This window comes from Pleurodeles waltl, chromosome 3_1, assembly GCF_031143425.1.
Source record: "Pleurodeles waltl isolate 20211129_DDA chromosome 3_1, aPleWal1.hap1.20221129, whole genome shotgun sequence".
Lineage (NCBI taxonomy): Eukaryota > Metazoa > Chordata > Amphibia > Caudata > Salamandridae > Pleurodeles > Pleurodeles waltl.
The window spans coordinates 1,779,540,871-1,779,559,901 of NC_090440.1; the positions used below are offsets into that span (position 1 = coordinate 1,779,540,871).

Here is a 19,031-nt window from a genome sequence, read left to right on the forward strand (position 1 = left end):
CCACACGACCTGGGGCTACCCAATCACATCCCAGATAGTCCTTAACACATGCCAGATGGGACCGGTTCCAGGGTTCCCAACATCCACATCTGTTCCTGCATCGGTGCCATATCAATGGTAAAGAGATGAGATATGTAAAGGTCACCAGAGAGTCCTTTAGGTCTCCTGGCAGGTGCAAGGTCTCCTGGTAGGTGCAAGTACTAACCAGCTGAACAAAAGGCACTCCCAGGGCAATTCTGAGTAGTTAGGTTGGTGCAGCAGACTGTGGTATGAGCCAATGGGAGAAGTTGTCTTCTCAGACACAGGTTGGCTCCACGCCATGGATGCAATGTTCCTTCCATAAATCCCTGTTTTAGTGTTCAGCTCGGGACCGTTTCTCCATCCGATACCATGTTTATGTTTTTTGCTATGCCTGAAGTCTGTTCTTGTGGTCTCTAAAACCTAGATTTACAATTGTAGCTAAAGACTGCGACTAAACAATTCTGCTGTAATTCAGTTGAATATAGGAGGTAGCATTCAAAATGCTACTCATAGTTTACGTAAAATGCGTAATTACACAAATGGTAGAGAAATGATCACTTTTGATCAACCAAACATTAAAATGTAAGAGACAAGCTGTGCACAAGGAATATTGTCTGGCGCTTCAGCACAATAAACGTGGTTTGCCAATATAATCAGTGTACAAAGAGCACAGATAATATGACTTCAACCTAGATGATAAATGATATTTATCAAAACCACAGCTGCACATAAAACCTAACTAACACATTTAAGTTCTTCAAGTGCAGAAGAGCTCCTTACGACAGAAATGAAACGCAGCTGTTGCGTTTACTAAATCTGATATCAGGCTGTCATTCACTTAAACCTGAGAATTTGAAATGTGTTATATAAATTAGGCCAATAAAATATAGCGTGTGGAAATAAGTTCAATACAATTTACACTCATAAGAAATGAATTATTTCTCGAGGTATAGCTGTGAGTATGATTTACAGCAACCATCCTACATCCGTGAAAAACAAACATTGGCAAAAATAATATGGATGCCTTTATTGTGCTAACCCATAGACATGTACTTATACACAAATGCGCACAGACCAATTTTGTCCTGCCCCTCTCAACGTTTTTGATTTCTCCTTCTTATATCTGACTTTTTTTTAAAACTTCCCAAGCTTGCAGCACAGACAAGTGGCAAAACAAGAATTTGCAATGCAATAGGTCTCGCATATTTCGAACAAGTTGTCATCTTTTGACAAAAGCACCTATGGGTAAAAACAAAAAAACATTAGTGGAAACCGATAAAACACAACTTAACAAAATGAAGTAAAGTTAGCTTTAAAAAATAAAACTTAGCCATTTTGTTTGTCCTACTGGGCACGTTTTTGCGTGTCACAGGCCTAATGTTTGCGGGGCACTGGAAGGTAGAACAAAATAGTTCCTCAATCACGTCGAGAGCAGCGGGCAGGCACTAATTAAGTTGAAATCAATTAGTGCTTGATCCCTGCTCCACACAGAGGAACGGAAATGATACCAGACGTGCTTTGACAAATTACGAGGCTGTAAAGAAGAGTGCTACCCAAACCAACAAATGGTGAGCGACAGTCGGGCTCCAAGCCCTTTACTGAACACAACAGTGTCGTGCATGCAAGACACATGCGCTAGCGCATGCACTTGCAGGCTTGACCCTAGAGAGGCACATTGCACATACACATAGCACAAATCATGTGCACATACAATGCATTTGTCAAAGCGCTGCGCACCTTTTTTCTTCATTTTTGATGCTACCTTTTCACAAGTATAAATGATGTTTGCACGATAAAATGTTACCCACACCAAGAAAAAGGCATATTACTGCAGTGCATATAAAAGAAATTACGTATTTTGGAAAATGTTATAACTTATAGAGTTGTTCAAACTAGAACGCTAGTACCCAGCCGGCCGACGAGCAGTACACGCCGCCGCCGCAGAGAGCCGCAGCTTGTGCCCTTACTACCAGACCCCCCAGGCTCCCCCCCCAGGCTCCCCCCAGGCTCAGGCTCCGGCTCCGACCCGAGGGCACAAGCGGCTCCTGAGACCCCGGGGGGAAGGACGGAAGCGGACACGAGGTGCGAACTCGAGGTGAGTCCACGGGAAGAGGCGAGGCCGGAGCTGCAGACTGTGGACTCGAGCCCCGCGCAGTGTCAGAACCCTGTGATCCTGGGCACACCACTGACCCTTCCTCCTGTGACTCTCGGCACACCGCTGATTTCCCCCCCCCCCCTCCTCCTGTGACCCTGGGCGCACCACTGAAGGGTGAGGAGGCAGTGCGCTGACACAGTGGCAGAGATCGGGCAAAGTAAGTGGTGGGCCGCGCTACGGAGTGTGTTGTCAGACGACTCCATGAGGGATTCTGGTAGTGCGACGCCGGGACTCTGAATACCTTCAAAGGCGGTTATAGCGGTTATAGCGGCTTTACTTCTGGATGGTGACTTTCCATGACTTAAGGCCTGTGGAGCCTTTCAGGCCTTCCTAAGTGCAGGCTTCACCACTGATGTTTCCTCTGTGGTGACTGTTGTTGAGAGGAGGCACAGGAGGAGCGATTACCACGTCTGCCAAAGGCGCAATCTGGTTGAAACTTCAGCCTATCAGCTTGTTGTTCTTACTCATTTGGAACTGTCTCCTTCCTCACTTTTGGTTATCTAAAACCCCAAGTCTCCTTTTACATCTCTCCTTTCTGTGAGCAACGGAACTGGAAACGTCTTGGTTGGTCACTTACGTCACGGGGCCAAAGTCAGAGACTACAGTGAATTTACCTACGCCCGCATCTTGCTGCATATCTGTGTGCCCCTGTGGTCCTCGGGGCTGCTGTCCCTTCCTTCTGCTGGCCTCCACGCCTCACCCCCGCCGTCGCCTGACATCGCGACCGCTGTGTGGGTGGAGCGTCTGACGGGACAGGACGGAGCTACATTACCCAGGTCCCCTTGCATCCCGGAAGCGGAACCAACGCATTTTGCGCGCCCGAAGGCGCTATTAAACTGATCCTGCCCATGGCTAAGCCCGGGCAAAGGGCCGTTGTGTGGCCGTTAGGGGGCCGGAAGGGGTCGGTTGGGCCAATTCGCTAAGCTGTTAATTGCTTCTATCTTAATCTGATAACGCTTCAGTAAGCTGTATACTTGGGCTCCATTTAATTGAGTTATTGTGCCTTCTGGGTCATATACACTTGTTGTTCTGTGTTATTGCTGATATATGTTGGTGCCCTATACTTTGTTACGATATAAAAGCTCTGTGTAGGGCAGGGCTATAAATACTAGACAGTCCATCGAGCATTTTACCAATACTAGTAGTGGTTGTTATATACGTGAGGGTGGTGTAGAATGGCTAAAAATATTTCCACCATGGATAACTACTTGGTAAAAATGGTGAGCAAGATAAACATTGATAGAAGGAAATCCTTAGGGAAGGAGTCCACCTCAGAAAATTTTTCTTCTGTGGACGATGGTAGCGGTTCTATTGTGGTGGATCCCCCTAATATTGAAGCTTTCCCTTTGGAAAACCCAGCCATTTTAACCTCAGTTTTAGAACCACCAATTCAAGACCCATTGGAGCCCCCGAGTGAGTCTGCATTGTCTCACTCTCCTCCTAAGAGAGCTGTTAGAAAATGCAGAAAAACGCAAATTAAGCGGGGGAACATACATCTTAAACCAACGATAGAAAATGGTCATAGAAGTAATGTAGCTAATAACGAGATTATAATTAATAAGGACGATGTGAATTGTGATCTCTTGGGTCACATCGCTAAGCTATTTGAGGAAAAACTAGACCATATGACTAAACCTCTTATGGAAAAAATTGAATTGTTATCTACGGAGGTATCTAGGTTGGGTGGTCTTTTAGACAAGATGTGTAAGGAACAGACTATGAAACAGTCTGAGCTACCCGTCCAATCCGGTAACTCTGCACAATTGGTTGTAGCACAGAGGTCATGTTTACCAGAATCTAGGGAGCCACCATGTATGGTGGATAGTACCTCTCATATGAAAGCAGCTGCATCTAATACCGTGAGGTACACTACTCCTGTGAACAGACCAAATCATATTAATCTTCCACCTGATTGTGAACCATATGTCATAGTCCTTTCGAATGTTCCTCCCTTAGACCCAACAGCAATGAATTTCCGTGAGGAATCACATGATTCTCTCAAACGGAAATCAGTTGCTTGGTTAAACAAAAATTGTGGTTTCCCCCCACATCTATCCGATCATATACTGTCTACTAGACGGGTACCATGGATCGGAAACGCGAGGAAAAAATGTAAGGGGGATTGTGTAATTGTTAATTTTAGGCACCCTCAACATGTTGCGACTGTTCTTCTTAGAGCAGCTTCTTTGGATGTAGAGGAGTCTGACGTGGGTGTGCATCCTCTGGGTTATTTTTATAGACATCTAGCCAGTACATCAGCCAGTACATCAGAACTTTCTACAAAACACAGACTCTTGACTAATAGAAGAAACACAAATTTTTATACTCCGATTGAAAATAGATTTTCGGTACTGACTACTCTGGATGAAAACGATTGACTCCCACGGGCAGGGGAATTTATCACAGAAATGTTAGTACATACCCAGACGCGGGAACAAAAACAGAGTATAGAACATTTAGAACCGAAACTTATAGTACCTTCGAGCCCCAGAAATTCATGGACAGTTAAATTGGTAAACAGCGTTAAATTCCCTTATTCTACTTTGAATGAGGTAATCAGTTTGGGCGTACCTGATAAGTGCCTCACAGTGACTATGGAGGTTAATGACGTTAGTAAAGACTATAATCAAGACAAAGAGCTAAATCCTTTAGTTGAACTAGAGGATGTTACAGAAAAAGATAACTTACCTATAGTATTAGATTCACCCTGTGTAATAGGGAAAACAAATATTAGACTGATATCTTGGAATATAGCTGGCTTAGCCAGGAACCTTGAGGATGTGGTATGGTGTTCCTATATTGAGAATTACGATATCATATTCCTACAGGAAACTTGGATGGTAGAAACCCCTCATAGGTTGGGGTATAAAACATACTGTTCGTATGCTATTCCATCAACTAGAGGTAGAGCCTCAGGGGGGCTGGTTATCTGGGTTAAAGTGACTCTAGAAATAGATGTCACCCAGTTATCCATCCCCTCTCCGGACCTACTAGGCCTTAAAATTGATACAAGAGGGAAAGACACCATACATTTAATAAATATATATAATAGACCGTCCCCATCTAACAAGGAATCAGAGGTGGTAGAACTCTTGGATTCCTTTCTAGATTCATTAGGAGACAATGTAAAGGTGTTAGTTGGTGGGGATTTTAACTGCAAATATGAGCCTGTCTTGGGGTTGGAAAAATTACTTGATGAGCAAGATGCTGCTAATGATATCTTGCCCTTAGAATCTACAAGTTCAGTTAAAAGCACAAAAGCCGCTTTACAGATTTTACAATTGACTGTGGTACATGATCTAAGGGCTTGTAATGGTCGATTTCGATCAGACAGACCAGCAGCTCCAACCTATTTTAAGGGAAATTCCAGGTCTCATATAGATTTTGTAATGGCTACCCGGAATATATGGGACCAAATAACCGATTTCAAGATAGACCACAGGACGGAGAGTGATCATTTCCCCCTCCAACTATGGCTAGACTCTCAATCATTTATTATTAGATCCGAAGACGAGACCCTATTAAATACCACGGTCGCGGAGTTAGAGGTAACCAATAACAGGCGTGCTCTAAGATGGCCATATATCTTGGGAACAGAAAAGACGCTGATAAATATTTACAATGTATTTACTGAAACGGTAGGAGACTTGCAGTCAGCATTAGTGGGAACACAAGGTGTTCTTGATTTACATCTTAAGCTGGTAGATGCACTAACTCCACTATTGAGTAAAATTTATAAAAAAGATGGTAATAGGATAAGGAACCATCTTGAGACAGCGAACCCATGGTATAATAAAGATTGCCGAATAGCAAAATCAAGACTGATCAAGGCAGTAAAATCCGGGAACTGTTTGGATATAAAAAGCGGTAGACTAGCCTACAAAAACACTATGGCCCAAGCTAAAAAAGCATGGGATGAAAGTTTTTGGGAGGATCTCTTGAATGCAGCTAAGTTACGGGATCAGAGCATGTTCTGGAATTTAATCGCTAAGGGAAATAAGCAGGGTAGATCATCAAAGGATATTTTCCTAGATGAAAAAACTTGGTGTGATCACTTCACTAAGCTCTATGCTAACAAAAAGGAGAGTTTGCCCTTCGGGGACTACGAGACAAACTTAGAAATGAGTATTGCTCCATTAACTTTTAGTTTAGAAGAAACTAATAAGGCTTTATTAGCTGTGAAAATGGGCAAAGCCCCAGGCCCTGATAAAATTCCCGGCGATCTACTAAAATATGATGTGGATGTGTGGGGGCCTTATATAAATTACCTGAGTAATTCCATTGTGGCAGGCACACCGATCCCCGATTCATGGAAAGGGGCAGAAATCATAAAAAAAAATTAAAAAGGTGATCGCTATGATCCAAGTAATTACCGCCCAATAAGTTTAATAGACATTTTTCAAAAGATATATGCCAGACACATTTTAAATAGGCTTTTAGATTGGATTGAAGAGACTAAAATATTAACCAAATATCAGGCTGGTTTTAGAATAAAAATCAGTACGGTTGACCAGGTGTTTAGGTTTATGTGCATCTGTTGGAAGTATATAAACATAAGGAAGGGTAGTCTCTATGTGGCATTTGTGGATCTAAGGGCCGCCTTTGATCTTGTTCCGTGCAATTTGTTGTGGATTACATTAAGGAACATGGCGGTCCCTGGGGAACTACTTAAAAAACTTATCAAGCTTCACACAGGGAACTATGCAAAAATTAGATGGGGAAAAGAAGGTGAAACCTCAAGGGCCATACCTGTAGACCGTGGTGTGCGCCAAGGTTGCGTGTTAGCACCTACACTCTTCTCATTATATGTTAATGATATTCCAAGCTATTTAAGGAATTGTGTACATGACTCCCCGAAGCTAGGTGGTGAGCCGGTTACGGCATTATTATTTGCCGATGATACCATCCTTATTTCCCAAACTCCGAGAGGTTTGCAAAATTTGGTGGATTCTTTCCAGAAGTATTGTGTGGGGAAGGGGCTAGAAATAAATCCTACCAAAACTAAGTATATGTTCATAAACCCCAAGAAATCCCTCAGGACTAATCTGTCCCTGGAAAATCAAAAACTGGAACAGGTAGGGAGTTTTAATTATTTGGGGTTAATGCTGGATAGTAACCTGTCCTGGAAAGGACAGATGGATAAAAGCATCTTATCCCTTAAACAAAACTCAATGCCTATCTTAAAAGTACACGGAGCTAGTTATTCTAAAGAAATCTCACCGGCACTTGAAGTATATAAAGCGAAGGCCCAATCGGCCGCCCTTTATGGTGCTGAACTCTGGGGCTACTATTGTAACAATAATTTTGGAAAAACGGAAAACCACTTTGTACGAAGGCTACTTAAAATACTGACAAGAACTCCTCTAGTCCCTGTTTTCCTTGATATTAACCTTAAAAGAGCAGACTATCAAGCATTATTAAGACCACTGCTGTATTGGGTCAGGTTATGGGTAACCCCGGAGTTGAGTGATTACAAGAGTGGATTGACTGAATTAACTCAGATAGATGGTCATATGAATACCCCGTGGTTAAAATATGTATCTAAGTGGTATGAGAGATTAGGTTTATCACACCTATGGGAAGCTCCTCAGAACATGACAACATGTACCAGGAAATATGTAAAGGACACCTTTTGGTCTTATGTCAACGGAGAGCTATTGCATAGTTCATCGATTGGTATTCTGACTCTGAATTTTTTGAACATAAAAGATACACCTAAATTCGAACAATTTTTGGATGAGATCGGTCCCCCACTGGCAAAAACACTATATCTACAGTTTAGGTATGGGGTCTTACAGATTAATGCTTACACATGCAATTGGGGAGGGGTAAAGGGTTGTGAATTGTGCACTCTCTGTACTTTAGGGGCTAAAGAAGATGTTGTTCATCTACTCTTCTTTTGCCCAGTATACAAGAAATCAAGGGATCGTTGGATCAAACCCGTTTGTAAATATGTGGGGGTTAGATCCTACAAAGAAGCAGAGCGCATATTTCAGTCTAATACTTCACAATTAGTGGTGTTTGGCACGAGTAGATTTTTATTTAATGTGTACCTTATCAGAAAACGACTTGGTCACAAGCTGTAATATTTTGTTAGGTGGCCCGCTCTTTCCCTTCCTTGTAAAGGTATATGATGCACTGTTTCTTCGATCCAAGTTAATTAATTTTTCAGTTCTGGCTTTTAATTAATTTATAAACTGTTATTTATATTTTTATATGCGGTACTGCTTAATCATGGAGACACCCATATATCTCTTGCCAATTGTATGTATTGTATCGTATACTTAATTGTGAAATGTATATATGTATGTTGTATTTATCTCTTGTCTTGACTTTTATGGCAATATTTGCCGAAATAAAGTTTAATGAACGAACGAAATAAGAATCTGGGTAGGCTTCCTGGAGCAGCAGGGCTGGCTCCACCTTTCATTCATCCAAGATAAAGTTATAAAAATGTTTCACTGAACGTTGGAGTGGGCTCATAAGATCTATGTTCAATTCCACCTGTGCTGGTACCTCAGCATGGTGGATGGGTTTGCCTGACAGGCAACAAGTTAAGATGGCAGCAGGCATGTGTGTGCCATCAGGGCACTGAGCACCACGTGATGCAGTGCACAGCACAAAGGCTCCTAGCACAACTCATCCACCTTTTCTTTGCTGTGCCCATTAACAGATGGAAAAAAGCTCAAAACAACAAGCAAAGGAGTCCATTTGTTCATTATCCTTGATGGCAAGCTGAAAATGACACGGGGCAATTTGTTGTACTTTCTTATATTTTGATGCATTTCCTTTGAAGCTTAACAACTTGAAAAATACAGTAAGACTTGGGTGTTCAAGGCTCATGGTGCATTGCAGGCCGATTGTCACAGCCTCATTAAAGGTAGAAAAGCCAAAATGCTGCTGCAAGAGTTCTCACTGATCTGAAAACAAGAGATGGTGAAATGTATACCCACAATGCCTCCACTGGTTCCATTAGAGTCAAAGTGCTTCTTATTTCCCGAGAAGTGTGTAAAATAGGCACACCTGCCTATATGACACACTCCCCTTCCGCTGGCACACCCCTAGATTAGGCTGTGCACACAAGCCTTGTAATCGTGTGCTCCACACACGTTGACTGGAGGGATTGTGGATAATTCTTTACATCAAGATTCTGGGCCCAATTCACAAATGAATTTAAAAAATCTCTGCCTCCACTTGGACATAACTTTCTGATTTTCTGGAATTCACAGACCTTCACAGAAGGAAGGCTGGGAAGCAGTGCCGGGCACCGGATTCCAGTTGGACTTTGGGAATGTCCTGTGACAGTCCCATTTGTAACTTATTCCCGCTATGTAGAGTTCTTCATAGCAAAGAACTCTGCACAAGCGAAATAGAATCCCATGTGAAAATACCCTTTTTTTTTCTTTGAGGGAAAATATTTTCCTAATGGGGAAAGTCATTTCCTTAAAAACCCAGCAATCTGAGGATGATCAGTTCCCATTAACATTTGGAAGGGATTTATTCGAGTTATTTGGATTGATATTCCTCCTGTTTTCCATGGTGGAAAGGGGAATGGCAGCAGTTTCTGTATGCCCACTAATGTATTTTTTGGGTGGTTCACAAACTTCCAAGCCTAATTACTAGCCATAACTCCCATTATCCCACAAGTTGAGTGGGATTTACTGGCTTGGAGGTTTCTGCACAGATGGCAGCAGCCTTCACATCCATATATGGGTTTACACCTGCCAGGAATCCTTTTGTGAATTCCTGGCAGGTGTAAAATGGGCAAATCCCGTCATTAACACATGTTTATGACTAAATTTATGTTTGTGAATAGGGACCATTACATTTCAAATTTATTAAGTTTCTAATCAGCTTGGATGTGATCATAGTACAGAATCAGCCTTAATTGACATAGTCGTGACTGATAATTGGTAATTAATGATCAGGTTTTTAACACCTAATAAATGTATTTTGTGATTTATAGTTGGGTATGGATGCTGACAGTCTGTTATGGTGAGGTGTCTGTTGGATTTCACTCGAAATGTATGCTCACGCAGACAAAAACACACATGCACACGCTTTCCCTCTGTATATTTGGAAAGACTTCAAACATTTTGGTTATTTCACAAAATAATGTGCTTTCTCTCTTAGTACTCTTATTAATCTGAGTTCTTCTCCCTTTCCACTGCCCCTTAAGCCCTTCTTGTGCATCCTGCTTGTCGAATAATGTATTTCAACATTATGTGCCAGTGTGATTGTTGGAAAATCTTAACCTCACCCCACTCACCCCCAATCTCACTGACCAAGCTACGCCACTGATGGTGGGGACAACTACTTTAGCCACCCATTAACTAGTCATCTGTATTAATTTGTGTTAAAAGTTGTTAATGAAACAAAGGGTACATTTTTATAATTTACAAGATATTTGGCTATGATGGTTCATTCCAGGTGTGAACCTATGCTATTCTCCAACCAATAAACACAGTAAAACTGTAATCATACCACATACAGTGTTTCATCAGGTTGCACTGAAGCCTACGCTTGCCCAGTAACAAGATTCAGTTTCCCTAGTTAGGTATTGTTTGTTTTCAGTTCCTTTAGTAGAATGGATTTGCACTTGTGATACAGTTAGTTGTTCTTTAAAGGCGTAGACACACTTGGTTCCATCTTACTGTTAGGAAAATGGGTGCTGTGGTTTTCTGAAAAGCAACGATCAATGGAGTGAAACACTTAAAGGAAATAATACTTCCTGGAGATGTGTAACCTTTTCATATACATTTCGCATATTCTTTCACTATGGTTACTTGGCGGTATAAATACCAGCACTTGCAACTCATTTTGTGTATGGTTTCTCATTGTATCCTTTAACACTAAGCCTCTCTATTTTTCGTAGGCCTGGGAACGATGGGCCAAGGGATTGCCGTAAGCCTGGCAAAGGCTCAAATTCAAGTAATCGCTGTTGAGCAAGATGAACAACAACTTGAAAAGGGAAGCAAAGCTGTGACAGCCATCCTGGAGCGGGAGACTTTAAAAAAGCAACAGTTTGAACTTGCCCATAAGTCAGACAGTTTTGGCTCTGTTACATTCACATTAGATTTTAATGCATTGAAAAACGCAGACTTAGTTATTGAAGCAGTATATGAGAACATGGCACTGAAGAAAGAAATATTCCAACGGTTGTCATCAATTTGCAAGCCGGGGGCATTCTTATGTACGAATACATCAGGGTTAGATATTGATGAGATTGCATCTGTCACAGACCGACCCCATCTTGTAATTGGCACACACTTTTTCTCCCCAGCTCATTTGATGAAACTATTAGAAGTTGTCCGTGGCTATCATTCATCTTCCACTATCATTTCCACAGTTATGAACCTATCAAAAGTCTTAAATAAAGTAGGAGTAGTTGTTGATAATTGCCCATTATTTGTTGGTAATCGATTATTGCTACCATACATCAATCAGGCTGTTTTCCTTTTGGAAGATGGACGCACTCCAGAAGAAGTTGATCAAGTACTAGAAGAATTTGGCTACGCTATGGGCCCCTTTAGGATGTCAGATCTTGCAGGCCTTGATATAGGCTGGAGGTCTCGTATGGAATTTGGTCTGACTGGACCAAAGTTATTGCCTGGTGCACCGGTCCGTCAACGTGAAGGAAAAAGGTACAGCCCTTTACCAGATATCCTTTGTGAGGAAGGAAGGTTTGGACAGAAAAGTGGCAAAGGCTGGTACCAGTATGAAACAGTAGGAGGCAGGAATGCAGCACGTGATCCATGGGTTCACAATTTTTTACATGAATACAGAAGAGCTCACGCAATCAAGCAAAAGAATGTGAGCCAAGGTGAAATTTTGGAGTGGTGTCTATACCCTCTCATCAATGAGGGCTTTAAGGTGCTAGAGGATGGAATAGCTTCAGGGCCCGAAGACATTGATGTGATCTACAACAATGGTTATGGGTGGCCCAGGCATAAGGGTGGTCCCATGTTCTATGCTTCAATGATTGGTTTGCCTAGAGTGCTCGTTAAACTGGAAGAATTTTACAAAAACAACCCTGACATCCCTAGCTTGAAGCCAAGTAATTTATTGAAGGCCCTTGTAAAACAAGGAAGCCCTCCACTGAAAGAATGGAGATCACAACTTGGTTATCCAAATAGCAGGCTCTGAGTTTCCATGATAGTAAAACTGTAAGAATTGTGTAGACCTTCAAAGAATGCTCATCTGATGTTATCCTAAAGCAGAGCAAAATATTTTATTTCTCTAAAAATTTATGAACTCTTCTACCACAATAGTCTTATCCTCATATTAATTTCTCTAAAACACAGTAAGCAAATGGTCATTGTGATTTATAATTGAGGAATGGAAATGTAACTATTTTGTAAATATTAGAAAATAAATATTTTTAAGTTTGATGTGGGCTCTAATGCTTTACTTTAACAAAGGTGAAGCGTCTCCTGTAGACTTTAATTACATTTGCCAGCACTTATTGATGGACAAGGGCTAAGTTGTCACCATTAATCATAAGTTTGATAAAAGAAATTAAATAACTGAAAGTTAAAACTGCTTTTTTTATAACGTGATGCTGTGAATTTATCAGCTCAGTTTATCTGCTTGTACCTTTGACTGTAGTGCAGACTTATCGCTGTTTGTGTAAGCAATGTATCAGGCATTTTTGGCCGAGAATGAAGACCTGCTCTTGACTTATTTTCTCTTTAACACCTTTTGTATAAACAATATTCAAAGATTCATTGAATGTATGTAGAAAGAAACATAGGTGCTGTTCATATAAATCTGGCGGTAATGCCCTATTGTGTGATGTTTAATGAGGAGGATTACAGGGCTTAAAAAAGGAGAGACAACTTGCAAACTATAATCAAGCATTCATTTTAAAAGAAATATAAATTTAAAAAACATATTGGTAAAATTGAAATGATCAGAGTGGCAAGGAAAACATAAATGAAAGCCGTTTCATATAAAGATATTTATTGCTTCACAATTTACAATTTCGTATTTGATAGTAGGATATCTCTAACAAGCTGACTTTCAGGCAAAAATCAATATTTGACTGGTTAAAAGTTGTAGTAAATTCTGTATCATTGTTTTACTTTTTTTAGTAAGCCATAGAAGCTCTGAATTAGGGTGAAATGGTGTCCAGCTCACATGAAAATAAAGGTGGCAATTCACAATGACATTAATGAGTTTGCATAGTAGTTCTTTAGTACGCCTTCACATGCCTATAAATACAATTCACATTGGTGCAGGTGTAAATCTCCACCTGTGCTGGTCCTGTGCAGAGGTCTCTATAAAGAATCCATACAAGTATGCATTCATAGTTTTAACATTAATTCACTCTTGTAGCATAATCTTCTTGTCCTAATCATTTTTCTACACACAGGCACATGATTATTGCAGTTTATAATTTGTGAATGCAAATGTAAATAGTTTGTAAATAAACTCAACGCACGTATAGCTGATGTCTGACTCCTATGACGTCTTGCAGCAGAAGAGAAAGAGGGCACTGTCCAGGATTGAGGCGGTATATATGTGCTTCAATGTGTGATAAGTCAGCTGTGTATTATTCCCCAGGGTGATGCGTGTTTCCCTATTCTTCTCAATTTGTAGTTCTCTTAATATAGATGACAGCTCGAGCTATACATTGTAAACTAAATTTGATTGATTTATACCTAGAATACACCTGTAAAGTTAATCATGTTAAACTTAAGGTGGTATTTTATAGTTGTACTCACCCAGACCCACTCATGCAACAGAGGGGCAGTCACATACATCTACTACTAGGCTACACCTCAGCCCAGAGATGCAGAATTGTGTCTATGGTGAGATGTACACCAAGGTATAGGTGTAAATCTGCATGTGTGGATATCTCTGCCCATAGCTTTATTTTTTGTGAGGTGAGCCTATATATTATTTTTTAATTTTCTGAGTTGTACTGCTTTGGGATTTCTTAAGGGCACAGCAGTAAGCATTATGCACTGAATACAATAGAAATTACTGTCTTTGAATGATTTCCATTGTTATGTGTACTTCACACACAATATTAGTATCTTGCTTTGGGAAATGACTATAGAAGGTCTAAATTGTAACTTCTGTTGCCACTAGAGAAAGTGCGTTATTTCTCGTCACTCCAGACCTCCTTGTTTAATGCCCACTTTCTAGTTCCAATTAGTTCTCTGTAAAACCCTCTGATTCCCCTTATGGGTCTATGTGTATTTTACAAAAACGAATTATTAAATTAATACATACTTTATCCCACTAATTGTGGTTGATCTGCAGCACAGGCTATTTTTTCATACATATTTTGAGGTGATGCCTAGCTAGATGTTAAACCTGTTGATAACGCGACAAAGTTACATACAATAATTTCCCTGCAGATGCTTTGATTACCTTTGTTAACTCCCTGCCAGGGAAATATTTAAAGAAACAAAATTTGCATAACTTGAGAAGTTGTACTTGTTACCAGCTAGAAATAGCCCACTTCAATGGGCCCCGAATATGTGACAACAGCCTGCGCCTATACTATATAGCCCAGGAATTGAGTAGATAACATAATCTTACAGACATACACCAACCTTGTTACTAGTCAGGCAGCGTAATGTTTATATACAGAAAAAAAAAACTCACACTCTTCCTGCAGTCTGCGGCAAGCACACCCAATCACAACTGGTCCGATTGGACTTATTTCTTAAACTTTCTATAAAAAGTCAATACATTGGCTCAAAAGTAGATTCAACCAAAATAGAAGTCCTCAGATATTCCAGCCTCCGATAATGATGAAAAGTCAGCCCTCAAAAACTTCTTTTGGCTGTCAGTTTCGTTCCAAAATGAAGATAATTTGCATATACACAGGGATATGACAGAAGGTTGCGGAAAAAAATATTGGTGCCAAAAATATTCTAAGAAAATATTGAGGGCACAAATATCAACTTTACATACCATGCATGTGAAGTCAAAAATATTGACAACAAAAACGTAGATGATCACTGTGTCCTAAAAAAAATGAAAGTATATTGAAATGCAACTATTTAAGACTGCAATAACTTTAAAACATGGTGTAAATTAAAAAAAATACACTTGAAATATTACCTCTAATCTAAAAAGTATAAAAAAGTATAAGATGCAAATATAAACAAAAAGTATATACTTCACAATAATTCTAAAACCTAATTACCATGACATTTAGAAAATACATTTTTATTTAAACATAAATAATAAAAAACGAATAATAATTGTAATCACTTATACCAGATATTAAAATATTACAAAATATAGAATAACAACATTGACATAAAAATAAACAAAACATATTATTACAAAAACATAGTAGAATTACATTAAACTAACTTTCAAAACTAAAACAAAAAAACATATATAATTTTCTTTTTTTTTTTTAAATCAGATAAAAAAAATTACACTTTAAGGGTTCACATTTACTACTCCCGCTCCATTCTGACCAACCGTTGAGTGAGTGTTGGACTTTAGTGTGGTTAGGTTTACTGTTCCCACATGTACATAAGCTACAGTGGAGAAAGAGTTAAACCTTGGAGGGGTCAGATTTACTATTCCTACTCTAATCAGAACAACAATATGTAAAGTTTTGGATTTTGGAGGGGTCAGATTTACTATCCCTACTCCAATGTAAGCAAAAGTGGAGAAAGTGCTAAACATTGAAGGGGTCAGATTTATTTTTCCCACTCCAAAGTAAGCAAAATTAGGGACAGTGTTGGACTTTGGAGGGGTGAAATTTACTATTTCCACTCCTACATTTTTTCAAATAAAATATTTAATTATACACAAATTGTAGGAAAGTGCCCTTTATGGCATGCTAACTCCCCCCCCCCCACACACACACACACACTTTTAGCCTGATATCGATGCTGACTTGACTGAGAGTGTGCTGGGACCCTGCTAACAAGGCCCCAGCACCAGTGCTCTTTCCCTAGAAATGTACCATTGCTTCCGCAATTGGCACACCCCTGGCACACAGGTAAGTCCCTTGTAAAAGGTACCCATAGTACCAAGGGCCCTGTGGCCAGGGAAGGTCCCTAAGGGCTGCAGCATGTATTATGCCACCCTGGGGGACCCCTCCCCAAAAACATGCACACTGCCATTGCAGCTTGTGTGTGCTGGTGGGGAGAAAAAGACAAAGTTGCCATGGCACCCCTCTCAGGGTGCCATGCCGACAAACCACAGCCTGTGGCATAGGTAAGTCACCCCTCTAGCAGGCCTTACAGCCCTAAGGCAGGATGCACTATACCACAGGTGAGGGTATAGTTGCATGAGCAATATGCCCCTACAGTGTCTAAGTCCATTCTCAGACATTGTAAGTGCAGTGTGGCCATACTGAGTATATGGTCTGGGAGTTTGTCATTACGAACTCCACAGCTCCATAATGGCTTCACTGAAGTCTGGGACGTTTGGCATCAAACTTCTCAGCACAATAAACACACTGGTGCCAGTGCTGGATTTATTGAAAAATGCACCCATAGGGAATCTTAGAGATTCCCCCTGTATTTTAGCCAGACTTCTAGTGCAGGACTGACCAGTCTGTGCCAGCCTACCACTTCCCGACAAGTTTCTGATCACATGGGATGGGATCCTTTGCTCTCTGTGGCCAGAAAAGTCGGCACTGGTTGGATTTATTGAAAAATGCCCCCAGAGGGCATCTTAGAGACGTCCCCTGTATTTTAGCCATTCGTCTAGTGCAGGACTGACCAGTCTGTGCCAGCCAGGTAAACACCTATCAGGAGGGGTCTCTGACGTCACCTGCTGGCACGGGCCACTCAGAGGCCTCCAGAGTGCCCTCACACCTCTGGAAACAAGATGGCAGAGGTCTGGGACACACTGGAGGAGCTCTGGGCACCACGCCTGGGGTGGTGATGGAGAGGGGAGTTGTCACTCCCCTTTCCTTTGTCCAGTTTCACGCCAGAGAAGATGGCACACACAGATACAATAACTATGCATTTACACCCCAACAGGACCCATACCCAACGTCACCGGACAGGAGGTGCCAGACATATCCAGTCCCCCCACAGAAGAGGCCCACAGTGATGACAGCAGCTCTCCACGCCTGGATCAAGATGACCAGCCCGGCCCATCAGGGACCTCTGGACAGTCTGTTCCCCTGCCACAGTCCCAAACCACCACAGAACATCCCCCCTCAGGAAACACCGCCACAGCACCCACCCAGCGGGCCCATCCCTCTGTCCCCAGGACACGTCAATCAGCAGTGTGTCCACCACTACAGGAAACCCAGGCAACCCACCAACCCAAGAAAATCAGGGACCTGGGGTCAGTGGCAGTGGGCACACGGTTCAGGGGACAGAGGCACAGGATAACAGGGAAGCTGGGAGGACAGCTGTGCGACAGGGGAGGACAGGCCCAGGGAACCTACACTCCATGAGGCACTCTCCAACATCATGGGAGCTTACCACCATTCATAGGAGACCATGGGCACGGTACTGGCCAAGTTTCAGGAGACCCAGCGGCTGCAGGAGGAACCCTACCTGGGGATCAGGGAGGACTTGAAGTCCATTCACACCACCCTGGTCTCCATTGCAGGGGTGCTGGAAGACCTTGTCAACACCATGAGGGACACAGTGGCACACCTACAGGCCCCTGACACTAGCCTAGACGATAAACAGCCCTCCACCTCTGCCGGCGCTAGTGGACAGGAGGCACCGCCACAGGACCAACAGGCCACCAGAACCCCACACCCTGCAGAAGGAGAACCACCCCGCAAACGATCCCTGAGATCCAGGAACAAGACAGAGAACAGTGCCAAGACCCCCGCCAGGAAATAAGACCCTCCTGAATGTCACCCTTCTGTCCCACTTTGTCACCCTGTCCACCTTAAACTGCCATTGGTCCCCTTCCTATGCCCCATTGGACAATGCACCTGTGAGACCAAGAGACTGGACTCTGCCATGGACATTCCTCCACCATCACCCCAGCCCATTTCACACCCCTCTCCACTTATTAGCACAGAAATAAACACCCTTGAATCACCAAAAAATCGGGAGTGAGTCTGTGCTTCACAAATGTGTAATTGCAAAATCTCTGGAATATAGCAATGTCAATGTACTTGTTCACATATCAATGTTACACAGCTGTAGGCCAGGAGTAAACATAGCAGAGGGCACAAATTGGGACTCAGATCTGTGAAATGGAAAGCCAAAGTAACAAGTCAGGGTTCATACACAGAGTGAAAAAGGCAGACTTATGCTAGGTCCTACAATAGTATGAGGTGTGGGAAGCAGTTGCATCTTCTTACCTGTGTCTCACTGGAAGTATTGCATGATGATGTTGTATCGGTTGTCTACATCTTCTTCTTCTGCCTCCTCTTCTTCACTGTCCACAGGCTCCACAGCTGCCACAAGACCAGCATCAGGCCCATCCTCCTGCAGAAAAGGCACCTGCAGTCGCAAAGCCAGGTTGTGCAACATGCAGCAGGCCACGATGATCTGGCATACCTTCTTCGGTGAATAATATAGGGAGCCACCTCCAAACAGTATGGAATCTCCCATATCCAGACAGCAAATTAAACTGTGTGGGGACTTTAGGCTCACCTATTAGCCACACACAGGGCCTCTGGAGTTGCCCCATCACATAAGGGATGCTGCTATTCCTCAAAATGTAAGCGTCATGCACTGAGCCAGGATACTTGGCATTCACATGGGAGATGTACTGGTCTGCCAAACACACCATTTGCACATTCATAGAATGGTAGCTTTTTCGGTTTCTGGACACCTGTTCATTCCTGTGGGGGGTACAAATGCCACATGTGTACCATCAATGGCACCAATGATGTTGGGGATATGTCCCAGGGCATAGAAGTCATCTTTCACTGTGGGCAAATCCT

The 19,031-nt window shown here is 42.0% G+C and overlaps 1 protein-coding gene across 2 annotated transcripts in view; it reads left to right on the forward strand.

Annotated features, from left to right (window-relative positions):
* LOC138285625 (peroxisomal bifunctional enzyme-like) overlaps nt 1–13,346 on the forward strand; it is a 294,796-nt gene extending 281,450 nt beyond the window's left edge. For both annotated transcript variants that reach the window (XM_069225812.1, XM_069225813.1), the window contains one exon: nt 11,052–13,346. In XM_069225812.1, coding sequence (XP_069081913.1) covers nt 11,052–12,322 — 1,271 coding nt within the window. In that variant the 3' untranslated portion in view covers nt 12,323–13,346. The remainder of the gene's footprint in view (nt 1–11,051) is intronic.
* Nucleotides 13,347–19,031: the final 5,685 nt, after the last annotated feature.